We start from the raw sequence: 14,017 nt of genomic DNA, 5'->3' as shown, positions 1-14,017 counted from the left end.
GGAGATCTCAGGAGGCCAGATGGATGACTCCCCGCCCCCTCCACACAGACACCCTTATCTTGCCTAGCAGCTGGGAAGGAAGTTGCTTTGAGCTGCTGTCTGCCGGTCACAGTGCCCAGCTAGGGGCTCCCGCCGGACTCCTGGGGTTGGATTGGGGTTTCCCAGCTGGCCCCAGGAACCCTGTCTCCAGACCCTCAGTAGCCTGCCCCACCCTTGGGGCTTCTCCCAGCCTCCCCTTGGCCTGGAGGCAGCCGCAGGGAGACCCTCTGAGGCCTCAGGTCTGCACGAGACCTGGGGAGGGAGGCGTTTCGTAGAGAAGAGCCTGCTCTATCTCCTTGTCCAACTCCAGTTCATGTGAATCTCTCCCCTTCTTTAGGCCTCAGTTTCCCTGTCAGATGTATTCTGATGTCCTCAGAGGCTGGGGATCAGTCCCCACTCCAACCTCCCTCGGCGAGGATCATGTTAGCTGGTCATTCTGAGGACACGGTGGTGGTGCTGGGTGAGGGCTGGAGAGTCGGCCTCCCATGGGGAGGGAGAAGCTTGCCCAAGATCCCCTGGTGAAGCTGCAGAGATGCTGGATTCCTGACCCTCAGCCTTCAGCTGCCTCCCCCAGCCCAGCTCAGCCCAGCCCAGCCTCCCAGCCGAGAGTTCCCGAACGTTAGTAGCAGCTCTTGGGAGTCAGGGTAGGTGGAGGGTCTCGGCAGGCGTAGACGACTGTCTCAGAGGACGCCAGCCTCTGCCTGCATCCTGGGCGATCTAGGTCAGCATCCTCCCTCCCAAGCCTCTTCCCTCCCTCTGAGGTGCGAGCTTGTTATAGCCATGGAGGCTATTGTTAGAAACCGTGGTTGCCCCCCTTTGGATGTCCCCCTGCAGGGCCCAGCACCCCAGTGACCCATCCCAGAAGCCTCTTCTTTCCCTCGGCAGCATCTTGGCATAATGGGAGGGGCTGGAGGCAGGAAGTCAGGCCAGGGGGGCTGTGAAGTCCCCAGTGAGGCTCCTCTCCCTGTGGGCCTCAATTTTTCCACCTCTCTCAGAATCGGGAGTTTGGGATGACACAGAGGCATGGTCCTGGGGGGCAGGAGCTGGTCCTCTCTACGGGCCCTAGGAAGGGACCTAGCGTGACCCTCTAGTTTGTACCCAGGATACGCATGCACCAGCCACTGTTTCAGGACCTGGATTGCTGTTCTCAATGTGGCCGCTTGTTCCTGAGACAAAGGGAGGAGTTTGTTCTTCTTCCCCGAGGAGAAAACAAATCCCAGGAGGGAACTCAACAAGGCCCCAAGAAGAGACCTTGGCAGAAACTCCGGTTTCTGGTCTCTCCCCAGGACTGAGAAATCAGCTCTTTATTTTGAGGGCTGGGAAAGAGACAGAAGGAGAGGGACCAACATGTGCTGAGTACCTCCTGTGTGCCAGCTGTGGACATCCTCTCCTGATCCCCAAGACAGCCCTGGGAGCTGGCAGTTATTGACCCATTACACAGATGAGGAAACTGAGGCTCAGGGCAGAGAAGGCACTTGTCCAAGATGGGAGACGGTGAGAGACATGTCGCCCTGCCGTTACCCTGTGGTCCAGAAACTACAGAAGGGAATAGGAGTAGGAGCTTCCCCCAAGTGCCATGCTGGGCACAGAGAGTGAGCTGTCCAGGCCACCTGCCTGGCAAGCCTTGTGGGGCCCTTGAAATGAAGACAGTCAACCCCGAAAGTCAGAACCAACATCATAAGAGGGGGTTTTAATGAAGTATAAAGAGCAAGACAAATATTTGCGCAGTGCAGCTGACTTGCGGGTGGCCTATGGCCCCAGCCCACAGTGGGGACAAACAGGTGTTTAGCAACCTCTCCCAGCAACGTCCAGCCTTGCTCTCAGCAACCCCTGGGTGCTGTAGAGTGTTGGGGGTGGGGTGAGTGTCCACCGTCTGGGGTGCCCTTCTAGCCTGAATGGATGTATCCCCCACCAACTCTTTGCAGAAAGCTCAGACTTTGCCATGCTGGTGCCCCTAGCTTTGTGTGTCTGAGAGCCATCTGGAGTACCCCTCACCACCACCAGAACTACCATCACCCCTCCCCTTCAGGACACTCCCAGCATCTGCATCCTTCAACCAATATCAGGCACGCCACCACCACCACCACACTCTCTGAGGATACATGAGTCTGTGCCACCTGCAGGAAAAAGCACCTTTTTTTCTTCCTGCAAAAGCAGGTTCCCTGTGGGCTGTGCCTGCCCAGACTGGGGCCTTTTTCGAATGCCACTGTGTATACTCGTGGCAGCCCTGATCACCATCATCCCCACCACTGTCTTCATCACCTTCACCTTTGTCACTTAAGCACTTCTTAGTTCCTGAGACCCTACCATGTGCTCTGCATACTCGTTGCTGAGGTCAGTATAAAGGCAAAATTATACAAGGACCTGACCTTGGAAGAAAATTAGTTACAAAGAAAAGAAAAACAAGGATGATAGAAAAAGGAAAGAACACGTTGCATTCAAATGTGCCAACCTTGATCTGGTCTTTAAGACCCAGAGTAATACAAAGAAAGGAGCAGTTATTGCAGGCTATGGAGTCTGGGATGCTTTCTAAAAGTGGTCCAAGTCTTCCTTCAGTGTGGTATCTGGTTTTGGCTGTTAGAACAAGATACCACAGGCTGGGGGGCTTAGATGACAAATATTTATTTCTCACAGTTCTGGAGGCTGGAAGGATGAGATCAGGATGCTATCATGGTCAGGTTCTGGTGAGGGCCCGCTTCCTGGTTTGTAGATGGCTGTCCTCCTGTGTCCTCACGTGGCCACATATCAACTCTCATGTGTCTCTTCTTATAAGGGCACTAATTCCATCCATGGGGGCCCCACTCTCATGACCTAATCATCTTCCAAAGGCTCCGCCTCCTAATACCATCACATTGAGAGTTAGGGCTTCAACATAGGATTTTGGGGAGATTTCAGTTCATACGAGTTGGGAAATGAAGGAACTTAATAATAATGATTCTCTCCCTCCACCACCCATGTATGTGTTCAGGGCCCAGAGCACTTTCTTAGCCAGTTTAATTTCTTGAACAACCCTGAGAAGTAGGGGCAGATGTCTAGCTTTGTTTTAGTTGAGGAGACGCTGAGATGTAGAGGGAGGTGAGGACAGGTGTTAGCCATCTCTGAGACTAGGTGGTCCCATGTCTCTCACCCTCCCCATCCCCCCAGAGTTGGGGAGCTGGTGGCATTCTGGTCAACCAAGAGTTTGCAAGGTTAGTGGGGCCAAGGTCATAGAGCTGTTGTGTTCACCTAAGCAGCTGCTTTACAGGCAGAAGTGGGATCTGCCCTTGGAGCCACAGCTGGGGCGCTGGTACTCAGGGAGCTGCCTGCCCTGCCTGGTCTCTAGTGCCCACCCCTCCTTATACAGACATGTGTCCGCTAAGCTGGGCAATGGCATGCTGACAGCCCTGGGGCTGGTTTCTGGGCCCCAGTGGGGCTAGGCTGCCAGGCACACAGCTCTATCTACAGTATTACGCTGTGCACCAGGCTTACAGAGGTGAGATGCCAGAGAGTCCTGCCTGGTCCTGGGTCCAGCTTGCTGTGTGGATCTGGCCACATCACTTGGCCACTTTGGGTTTGAGTTGTTTTATTTACAAAACGGAGCTACTGAAAACCACCCTTCCTGCCCTGGGCCAATCTAATAATTTGCAGGCAGCCCTGGGTTCAAATTTGCCCCTTCTGCTGCCACCATGACCAAGGGCAAGTCCGTTTACTTCTCTGAACCTGGGTGTAAAAGGGTTAACAACATTTTCAGCAAAGGGTTGTTGTGAGTTTGAATGAGATGATGACTGTGGGACCGTGTACCCGCCCCCTCAGGTTCGATGTTACTGTCTCTCTGTTGCTGGGGACACAGGGGTGATGGGACAGCTAGAGCTGCCATCCTCCAGGAAACTTTCCAAGCTCTGTTTCATCTTTTCAGCTGGTACATCCAGAGTCATGCTACTAAGGGGGCCACAGGCAGGCGCAACCCAGGGGGTGATAGTAGTATTCCTCTTTGGTTTCTCCAGACCAAGACCCAGGCTAAGCCTATATTTCAGAAGGGGAAACTGAGGTCTCAAGTATCAGAATATCCTGCCACCAGCTACGGGGCTGTTCCTCAAAGACCACTAGACAGGGGTTGAAATATCTAGGGTCTGTTTCTTTGGCTCTTAGTTTCCCCCATCTGAAATGGGCTTAAACTAGGTCTCTGTGGCATTTGACAAGTCTTCAGGTTTGGCCCAAAGCCCCTCTCCAGGAAGGCTCTCTACCTGGGAATAATATGGAGGGACCAGAACTAGGGGTGGGAGACACCTCCAGAGTCTCCCAGGCCAGAGGCAAGGCCAGAACTTCCAGAGACCTCCCTGTAGACTTCTTTCCATCTCTGTCCCCTCCCCATCCTGTCACCATGGTAACCCCTGCTGAAACCGGACCAAGAGGCAGCTTGAGGAGGAGGGAGGTGGGGCAGGGATGCTGGGATGTATGCATCCTTGGCCCTGCCCAGCCACACCTCAGCCTCTTGCTTGGAGCCACAGGAGTGGAGATACACGGGTGGCCATGGTCGCTGTACCTTATTAAACTGTACAGGAGAGCATTACTACTCATACATGTTAACTAATCATAAGGATTAATTATTAATAACTTATCAATTAATAATGGTTTGCAATTTATTGAATACTTCCATACCCAGTACTAAGCACTTTATATGTATAATTTAATCCTTTGACAACCCACTCAAGGTAAGAAATTTTATCGCCATTTTCCAGATGAGGAAACATGATCAGAGAGGTTCAGGAACTTTCTCAAGGTCACACAACTAGGAATTGGGTCGGAGTTGGGCCTGGGATCAAGGTCTGTGTGAACTTGGAGCCTAGGTGTCTGTACTGCTCCCCCTGAAGTTCCGTGGCTGCCTTTGGCAGAACCCGCTGCCCCTGGGGGGTCCTGAGAGCCTAGTGACAGATTTAGGGAAACACCATGTCCCTGGTGTGACCACAGACCATGGTACCCCGAGGAGCCTCTGGTGGGCTGGCTCTTCTTCGTGTTGTCCTCACAGCCCAGGTGAGCTGCCTGTTTCCAGGCTGTATGGGGCTCTACATGCCCTCCCTTCACGTGTCCGGCCTGGGTGGCTGGACTCCCCATGGGAGCCCACCCCCGTATCTGCACGGATCCCAGGTGGAGTCCCTCTGGAGCCCCACAGCCTGCAGGCTGCTTCTCCCAGGGCCAGCCTGACGCCTTCCCACCCTCACCACGGGCAGGACCTGCACCGAGCTGGGTGCGCTGCCCAGTGTGTGCAGAGCATCAGGGCCTGCAAGCAGCTGCGGGGTCTGCCCGGGAGCGGGCTGGCCCCCAGCTAATTGGGCCAATATCTCCCCTCTGCCCACAGATCTTCCACATGACCTACGACCTGGCCAGCGCCGTGGTGCGCATCGTGAACCTCATTGGCATGATGCTCCTGCTCTGCCACTGGGATGGCTGCCTGCAGTTCCTGGTGCCCATGCTGCAGGACTTCCCTGACGACTGCTGGGTGTCCATCAACAACATGGTGGTGAGTGCCCAGCCCTTGGCCCTCCCTCTAGGTGCGGGGGGAGGGGACCGACGAGATGCGAGTGGGCAGAGCAGGGCACGTAGGGCCCTCTACTGAGTCTGGGGCCTCGGCGGAGCCCTTGGCTCTGTGCTGTGACCTCTGCCGCCTTACAGCCTCCACTGCAGTCGGGAGCCTCGCTATTTGGCCCTGATTGCACCCAGGGAGACTAAGACCTGGGCTTCCTCAGATTGTATCAGGTGTGGGAATACCGGGCTGGTGGCTCCTGCCCTCCTACCTCTCTGCTCCCTGAGGCTGACCAACCATTAAAAGCCAGCAGAGTCCTAGGAAGGAGAAACCAGTGAGGGCCACCGTGGCAGCCCACATGGACTCCCAGATCACACGTGGCTGCCACTTTCTGCTCCAGCAGCAGAGATGGGCTGTCCTTCCGCACCCTCCTCCTGCCCCACCCCACAGACACACAGCCCGGTCCTAGGTGGGGTCCTGAGCAGGGAAGGCAGGTTCGAAGAAGCCTGATCCCCTCCCTCTCCATCCACTCTGTGGGTGGGTGAGAGGAGCATGGGGCAGGGTTCCCCAGCCTCCTGTGAACAGGGCACGCTCCTGGCAGGGTGGCGGGTCCCCTGGGCCTATGGGCCTTTCTCTGGCTCTGCGAATCCTTGCGTCCTCCTCTCACTCCCAGTCAGTTTGGTTTGGTCTCTAGGCAAACCCTCCGGGCCCCAGGGGAGGAAAAACTGGCTTTGAAAGAGGTGAAAGAGACCCTGAGGCATCTTTCAGCATCAAACAGGCCTTTGCAAAACAGCCTTTTGATGAGCTAAGTGTAAATGAATCGGCCACATGGATTGAATTTCCTGGTCCCCAGAGGCTCAGCAGTAAAGCCAGAGCCCTGGCTGGAGGCAGCTGGGGACTGCCTGGGGGACGGGGAGCCCAGGCCCCCTCTACCCCTGGAGATCAATCCCACAGACCTCCCACCCTCTGGAATGAGAGTCCCTAGACTAGCTCAGCTGTGTCCAGGATGGTCTGAGTGAGCTTGAACTTGGCACGCAGCTCCTGTGCCCTCCTCCAGGTGCTGGGAACAACCTGGTGATTGCGGAAGTGCTTAGGGCTCTGGGCAGGGGTTCTGGGCATCATGCAGTAGGGTGGCTTTCCACATTCATGCTAACGCATCTGCCTCTTGAGCAGAGAGCACTGGGGAGGTGGGTTTATCCGGTGGCCCCTTCATTTGGGGCAGTTTCCTCTGTGGGAGGGTGACAGACCCACACATGCATTAAATTCAGGAGATGGCCCTTCTGAGCGCAGTGTTCCCACACTGAGCCTTCCTTGAGACACCGACTGGCTTTGGAGACAAAAATAGCCAGGAGCCTCGCTCCCTTTCTCCCTTCTCCGCCTCCAGCACTGTGTGTGTTTCAGGCCATCCACCTTTGGGGTGGGGGAGGGTAACTAGTGGCCGCAGCCCTGGATGGATGCAGGCCGGGTTCACACAGGAGGCGACTTAGCTCGGCAGCTCTTTAACTTTGCTCACCCAAAACGAGGACAGCGTTTTCGGCTCAGTCTGCCCGAGCTTGTCCCCCCAGGGGAAGCATATCTGGTTTTATAATTGAGGTCAGTGGGGAAATGGGCTTCACTTGGCAGTAGTTCGGTGCGGGGGATGGAGCTGCTTTGGCGAGCTCAGGACAGCAGGGTGGCCCAGCCTGGAGCCCTGGCTGCTGGGGAGGCTCCAGGCTGCCCCCGGGGCTGAGAGATCCGGGGGTGTGGAGATGGTGGGGTGTTAGGCTGGCACCCATCCCATCGCTGGGGCTTCTGGTCTGAGCCCTGCCCCTCCACTGCCAGAGAAAGGCCTAAGTGAGGGATTCACTTGGTCACCATGGGCAGCCAGTGTGGGCCTCCCTGCCCCTCACCCAAGACTTTCAGCCAACAGCAAGGTTGTAAGCCCAGGCCTCAGCCACTGGGAAAGTTAGGCTGAGGGGTGGGAGGTAGCAGGGACTTTCTAGCTCCTCGTGAGAAGGGCCTGCCCTCTCCTTGGCCCAGGTCCCTCCCACCCCTCCCCCAATCCGTCCGCCTTTGCGTATGTCCACAGAACAACTCATGGGGAAAGCAGTACTCCTACGCCCTCTTCAAGGCCATGAGCCACATGCTGTGCATTGGGTATGGCCGGCAGGCCCCGGTAGGCATGTCGGACGTCTGGCTTACCATGCTCAGCATGATCGTGGGTGCGACCTGCTACGCCATGTTCATCGGCCACGCCACCGCCCTCATCCAGTCTCTGGACTCCTCCCGGCGCCAGTACCAGGAGAAGGTAGGCTGGAACGCTGGGGTCCACCCTGGGTTCTCTCAGGGGAACCTGCCCATTGCTCCTTCCCACAGGGAGCACAGGCTGCCAGCCACCGGGCCCCCGAGGGTCCAGCCCCCTGTGATGGGGGCTCCTGTATGGGTGACAGATTGGGGGGAACCCCTCCTAGGTGAGAACTACTTCAGCTCCCCAGCCTTAAACCTGTAAATGTCTTTTTATTTGTACCCCGCTTTCCTCCTGCTGACATTGGGGGCTTGTCTTTCCTGACTGAGGGCCCCTTTCCCTCCTGACCTCCCCACCCCCTGCCCACTATCCCCTCCAGCCTCCTCCTCTCTGAGGGCCTTCCCATCAGCATTGAAACTTGCTCCATCTCTCCCTTCTTAAAAATGTCTGTCCCTCCACCATCATCGGGCTTTGCCTGCTATCTTTTCTGCTGTCTGCCTCTTTTTCATGGACAAATTCCTAAAACCAACCGACCAACCAAAAAACTCGCATTGTTTATGGCTGCTGAACCCACTTTCTTCTCTCAGCCCACTGAGTCTGAGGTTACCTCTACCCTCCGTGTTGCTGAAGCCAGTGGGTTCTTTGGGGTCCTTGTCTTGCTTGGCCTCTGACAGTTATGACTCCCTGCTTGGCTTCGCACTTGTTTCCATGACCACGTACTCTCCATTCTCTTCCCTGCTCTCCTTGGCTGGCTCGTCTTCTCAGTCATCCCACATTGGGCCCCTGGTGGCGTGGGCCCAGCTCTCTGCTTCTCTCTCCCCCATCTTCCTAGGGGCTGCTCTTTTCCCACCTCACGCTCACCCCACGCTCTGTGTCCATCTCAGTGCAGTGGGACCCAAACGGTATAATCAGCCCCCACCTCTTTCCTCAGCCCCGGACTACCTGATGCCTCCCTGGACCTCAGCCTCACCATGTCCAAAATGAGAACAGTCTCCTGCCTTCTCCACTGCAAACCTCCACTCTGTTCTGTCTTGTTAGTGGATATAGTGGCGCAGACGCCCAGGCCAGAAACCAGGAGCCATTTTTGATGCTTGTTAATGGCTGCCCCCGTTGTCATCTCCCTCCCCTTTATCCTGGCCAGCCCCTGCCTGGGTCACGGTAGCTGGAAGAATGTTAGGGAACTTCAGCTCCCAGCTCTCAATTCCTTTTTGTCATCTCTCTGCAGCCGTGTCCCCACCTCTTTGGAGCGCTAGTATGTGAAAATAGACTCCCCTGTTTCTGATTGTTCCTGGGGTACAGGGACTTCCCTTACCTCTCAGTGTGGGGAAGATCTGTTCTTGCCTAATTTTGCCTCCTGTCCCAGCCATGCTTCTGAAGATCCCCGCTCTCCACCCACAATCCAGGGATGGCTGGAGCAGCACCCACCCATCACCCCTGGGGTGAGCAGGAGCATTTCTTATTTGGTTAAGCCCTGGGCACTTAGGTTCACAAATCTCTTGTCCCCAAACCTCTTTTTAAGGCCCCTGCTCTACCCAGCCCCTCTCCTGGGCTGGAGTTGCTCTTCAACAAAAGATAGCCTCAGCCGAGGCCATGTTTGGATACATGCCCCACCTGATGGGTCAGGCATCCTGGCTTCAGCCTCCAATCCCTCTAACCCACTGCAGCCCATTCTGCTGCCTCTGCCAGTTTGTTACAACGGATGGGAAACAGCTCCTTCTAGAGTCTGTGGGTGAGGCCTCTCTGGTCCACAGTGTAACAGAGAAGAGACCAACATTTAGAGGAAACTCTATCGACCTCCTGGTCAGTGGGCCTCCTGTAACTGGGAGTTGGACAGTCCCTATTGTCGGCCGGCCGTCTTCACAGTATTGAACATGGTGAGGAGTGGACGCTCTGATGGCGCCCCTCCTCCAATCCAAGCAGCTGGGAGTCAGGGCCACACCCACACCGAGGACCTCAATCTCACAGGTCGGCCATAAAGGCCCACAGGGTCTGTGCCAGCTCTGCTCACCAGCAGCCGAGACAGGGTGGTGCGAGCTGGGGCAGTGGGGCCGGCTGGCTAGGAGGTAACGCCCTCTCCCTCTCTCCTGGGACTCAGTACAAGCAGGTGGAGCAGTACATGTCCTTCCACAAGCTCCCGCCCGACACCCGGCAGCGCATCCACGACTACTACGAGCACCGCTACCAGGGCAAGATGTTCGACGAGGAGAGCATCCTGGGCGAGCTGAGCGAGCCGCTGCGGGAGGTGAGCTTTGTGGCTGCCGGCCCGGGAGGGGTCCAGGCCTTCCTGCTGGGCCGCTCCCCTCACCTCCACCTCCCTTTCTCAATCCACCCTGTCTGGGGAGCAGGAGATCATCAACTTTAACTGCCGAAAGCTGGTGGCCTCCATGCCGCTGTTTGCCAACGCGGACCCCAACTTTGTGACCTCCATGCTGACCAAGCTGCGCTTCGAGGTCTTCCAGCCGGGGGACTACATCATTCGCGAAGGCACCATCGGCAAAAAGATGTACTTCATCCAGCACGGGGTGGTCAGCGTGCTCACCAAGGGCAACAAGGAGACCAAGCTGGCAGATGGCTCCTATTTTGGAGGTGAGACAGCCAAGGGGCCCTGGAGGGACAGGGTAATGGGCTGGAGAGACACCGAGGATGACATCGCAGACCCTCACGTCACTGCCTGGAGGCGGGTGTCCGTGAGCCCAGGACAAGGGTGGTCCCAGAGACGAGAAAGACAGTCTGGTACCCATTTGGTTGGGGGCTGGCATCCCCGATGCGGTCACGGCCTAGGGGTGGGGCCTTGTGAGCCTGTCCAGCTTCTGTCCCAGACAGCGGGGCCCCAGGTCAGGGTGGGGTGGGGGATCCTTTGGAGTCTGCCGGGGACCCCCCCCACCACTGCAACCCCCTCCCACCCCGTGACTCCTGCCGTCCTGGCAGAGATCTGCCTGCTGACGCGGGGCCGGCGCACAGCCAGCGTGAGGGCTGACACCTACTGCCGCCTCTACTCGCTGAGCGTGGACAACTTCAACGAGGTCCTGGAGGAGTACCCCATGATGCGGCGGGCCTTCGAGACGGTGGCGCTGGACCGCCTGGACCGCATCGGTGAGGCGGCCCGGCGGGAGGGTGGATTCCCCCCGCTGAACAGGCCGGGCGGGCTCCCCTCTCCTCCCACCCTATCCTGAGCTCCTGCTCTTGTTCTGTGGCCCAGGCAAGAAGAACTCCATCCTCCTCCACAAAGTCCAGCACGACCTCAACTCAGGCGTCTTCAACTACCAGGAGAACGAGATCATCCAGCAGATCGTGCAGCACGACCGGGAGATGGCGCACTGCGCCCACCGCGTCCAGGCCGCCGCCTCTGCCACGCCGACCCCCACGCCCGTCATCTGGACCCCGCTGATCCAGGCGCCGCTGCAGGCCGCCGCCGCCACCACTTCCGTGGCCATCGCGCTCACCCACCACCCGCGCCTGCCCGCCGCCATCTTCCGGCCTCCCCCGGGGCCCGGGCTGGGCGGCCTCGGGGCCGGGCAGACGCCCCGGCACCTGAAGCGGCTGCAGTCCCTGATTCCGACGGCGCTGGGCTCCGCCTCGCCAGCCAGCAGCCCGTCGCAGGTGGACACGCCGTCTTCCTCCTCCTTCCACATCCAACAGCTGGCTGGATTCTCTGCACCCGCCGGACTGAGCCCGCTCCTGCCCTCGTCCAGCTCTTCCCCGCCGCCTGGGGTCGGCAGCTCCTCCTCGGCACCCACGCCATCCGCCGCGGCCGCGGCCGCCGCCGCCACAGCCGGCTTCGGCCACTTCCACAAGGCGCTGGGAGGCTCCCTGTCCTCCTCGGACTCTCCGCTGCTCACCCCGCTGCAGCCGGGCGCCCGCTCTCCACAGGCCAACCAGCCGGCGCCCCCGCTGCCCGGGGCCCGGGGCGGCCTGGGACTGGCGGAGCACTTCCTGCCTCCCCCAGCCTCGGCCAGGTCCCCGTCGTCCAGCCCCGGGCAGCTGGGCCAGCCTCCCGGGGAGCTGTCCCCGGGTCTGGCCGCCGGCCCACCAAGTACGCCAGAGACACCCCCGCGGCAGCCTGAGCGGCTGTCCTTTGCGGCAGGGGCCTCAGGGGGGGCCTCTCCTGTAGCCTTTACCCCCCGAGGAGGTCTCAGCCCCCCTGGCCACAGCCCAGGCCCTCCAAGAACTTTCCCAAGTGCCCCTCCCCGGGCGTCCGGCTCCCACGGTTCCTTGCTCCTGCCTCCGGCATCCAGCCCCCCACCACCCCAAGTCCCCCAGCGCCGGGGCACCCCGCCCCTCACCCCGGGCCGCCTCACCCAGGACCTCAAGCTCATCTCAGCCTCTCAGCCGGCCCTACCCCAGGACGGGGCACAGACTCTCCGCAGAGCCTCCCCGCACTCCTCTGGGGAGTCCGTGGCTGCCTTCCCGCTCTTTCCCAGAGGCGGGGGCGGCAGCGGGGGCCTCGGTCTCCCCGGGAGGCCCTATGGTGCCGTCCCTGGCCAGCACGTCACTCTGCCTCGGAAGACATCCTCAGGTTCTTTGCCACCCCCTCTTTCTTTATTTGGGGCAAGAGCCACCTCTTCTGGGGGGCCCCCTCTGACTGCTGCTCCCCAGAGGGAACCTGGGGCCAGGTCTGAGCCAGTGCGCTCCAAACTGCCCTCCAATCTATGAGCTGCGCTCCCTCCCTCCCTCCTTCCTCTTTTTTTCTCCTTTCTTCCTTCAGGTTTAACTGTGATTAGGAGATATACCAATAACAATAATAATTATCATAAAAAAACCCACACCAGAAAAACAAGACAGCAGAAAACAACCAGGTATTCTTAGAGCTATAGAATTTTGGTCACTTGCTTTTATAGACTATTTTAATACTCAGCACTAGAGGGAGGGGGGAGGGGAGCAGGCAGGGCCCAAATGCAAAAGTGAGAGGAAGGCAGGTGGGTTCTCTGGGGCTTGGCAAGGATGGGGGTGACCCATGTTTGGGGTACCTAGAGCAGACTTGTCATTGTATTCATTTTAGGGCAATAGCCACCACCAGGCCCTTAGCTGTGAACCTGGAGCCCCACTCTGCTGGGGGTCATCTCATTCCTCCAGAAGGGCTACCCTTGGGTTTGTTGCTGGGGAGCCTCAGTCGCCTGAGTCCTTGGGACAAACGGGCCAGGGCCCTGAGAGTCTTGCATTTTTTCTACTGCAAACTTAGCAAGATATGTATATGAATATGTATATGTATATATATGTAAGATGTGTATATGTATAGTTATGTAGTGCTCTGTAGAGCCATGTAGCCACTCACACGTGTGCACATGTGTGTGCAATCTAGTTTAACCCCATGTTGCCAGGACACCCAGGTCACCTTACATCCAGCAACCTGCCTTGGCCCGCAGGTTGGGCACCACAGGGCCTGGGGGAAGTATTCTCTCCAGTCCTCAGGGAAGAGGACCCCTGGGCTTCTCAGCAGGCCCCCTCTCTCCCCGTCTCTGGTCTCAAATCCAGTCCCAGCCCGACCTCTCACGTGGAAGCAGAAGACTCCAGGCTGTGCCTCTCCTTTCCTGTAGGGCCTCAAGCACATTCCCATCACCTCTGTGGCCCTCAGTTTTCCCATCTGTACAGGGGGAGGTGAGGGAAGCTTCTATTTATTGAGTCTGCTCTGTGCCAAGCACTGGTTTAGCACTTTACACGTTAACTTCTTCAATTTTACAAAGGCCAGGAGGTGTAGTTACCTTGATTCTTCCCATTTCACAGATAAGGAAACCAAGTTTTGGTAATTATTCCAAAATCGCATAACTACAAGTGGCAGAGCTGGGACTGATCTGAGATTGTAATCCAGGCCTACCTGAGGCCAAAGCCGATGTTCCTTTCATTAGAAAATTGTGTTGAGAGGGGCTGAATTCAACAGACCGGATTTTAGAGGTAATCAGACCTGAGTTCAAATCCCAGACCTGCCACTTCGTAGCTGTGTGACTTTGGGCAAGTTATCTGAGCTTTCTGAGTCTGTTACCCCATTTGTAAAATGGGAATACTTATGGTACCACCTCACAAGGACCTATGAGGACCAGATAAGAAAAGTTGTACGTGTGAAATGCCCAGCCTAGCGCCTTGCACGTACCATAGTAGGTGCTCAGTAAATCATGTTTCTTCTGCCCCCTCCTCATGTGCCCAGCGCATTGCCCCAGCAAGCTGTGGTGAGAGCCTGGGGAGCTTTGGCTGCGGGCTCCAGGGCTTATGATCTCAGGACACAGGAGGTGGCTGCAACTTTCTAAGGGCCTAAGGAAGGT

General features: G+C 57.6%; 1 protein-coding gene across 1 annotated transcript in view; it reads left to right on the top strand.

The window, feature by feature from the left end:
* The window catches only part of HCN4 (hyperpolarization activated cyclic nucleotide gated potassium channel 4), a gene marked incomplete at both ends in the record, with an annotated part of 40,708 nt that extends 28,292 nt beyond the window's left edge, over nt 1-12,416 (top strand). Inside the window, 6 exons of the mRNA XM_082619043.1 lie at nt 5,375-5,536; nt 7,608-7,826; nt 9,859-10,005; nt 10,109-10,349; nt 10,692-10,856; nt 10,963-12,416. Coding sequence (XP_082475169.1) covers nt 5,375-5,536; nt 7,608-7,826; nt 9,859-10,005; nt 10,109-10,349; nt 10,692-10,856; nt 10,963-12,416 — 2,388 coding nt within the window. The remainder of the gene's footprint in view (nt 1-5,374; nt 5,537-7,607; nt 7,827-9,858; nt 10,006-10,108; nt 10,350-10,691; nt 10,857-10,962) is intronic.
* Between the last annotated feature and the right edge of the window lie 1,601 nt (nt 12,417-14,017).

Source organism: Mesoplodon mirus (genome assembly GCF_964341445.2).
Source record: "Mesoplodon mirus genome assembly, chromosome: 4".
Lineage (NCBI taxonomy): Eukaryota > Metazoa > Chordata > Mammalia > Artiodactyla > Ziphiidae > Mesoplodon > Mesoplodon mirus.
This window is presented reverse-complemented; position numbering and strand designations above follow the sequence as displayed.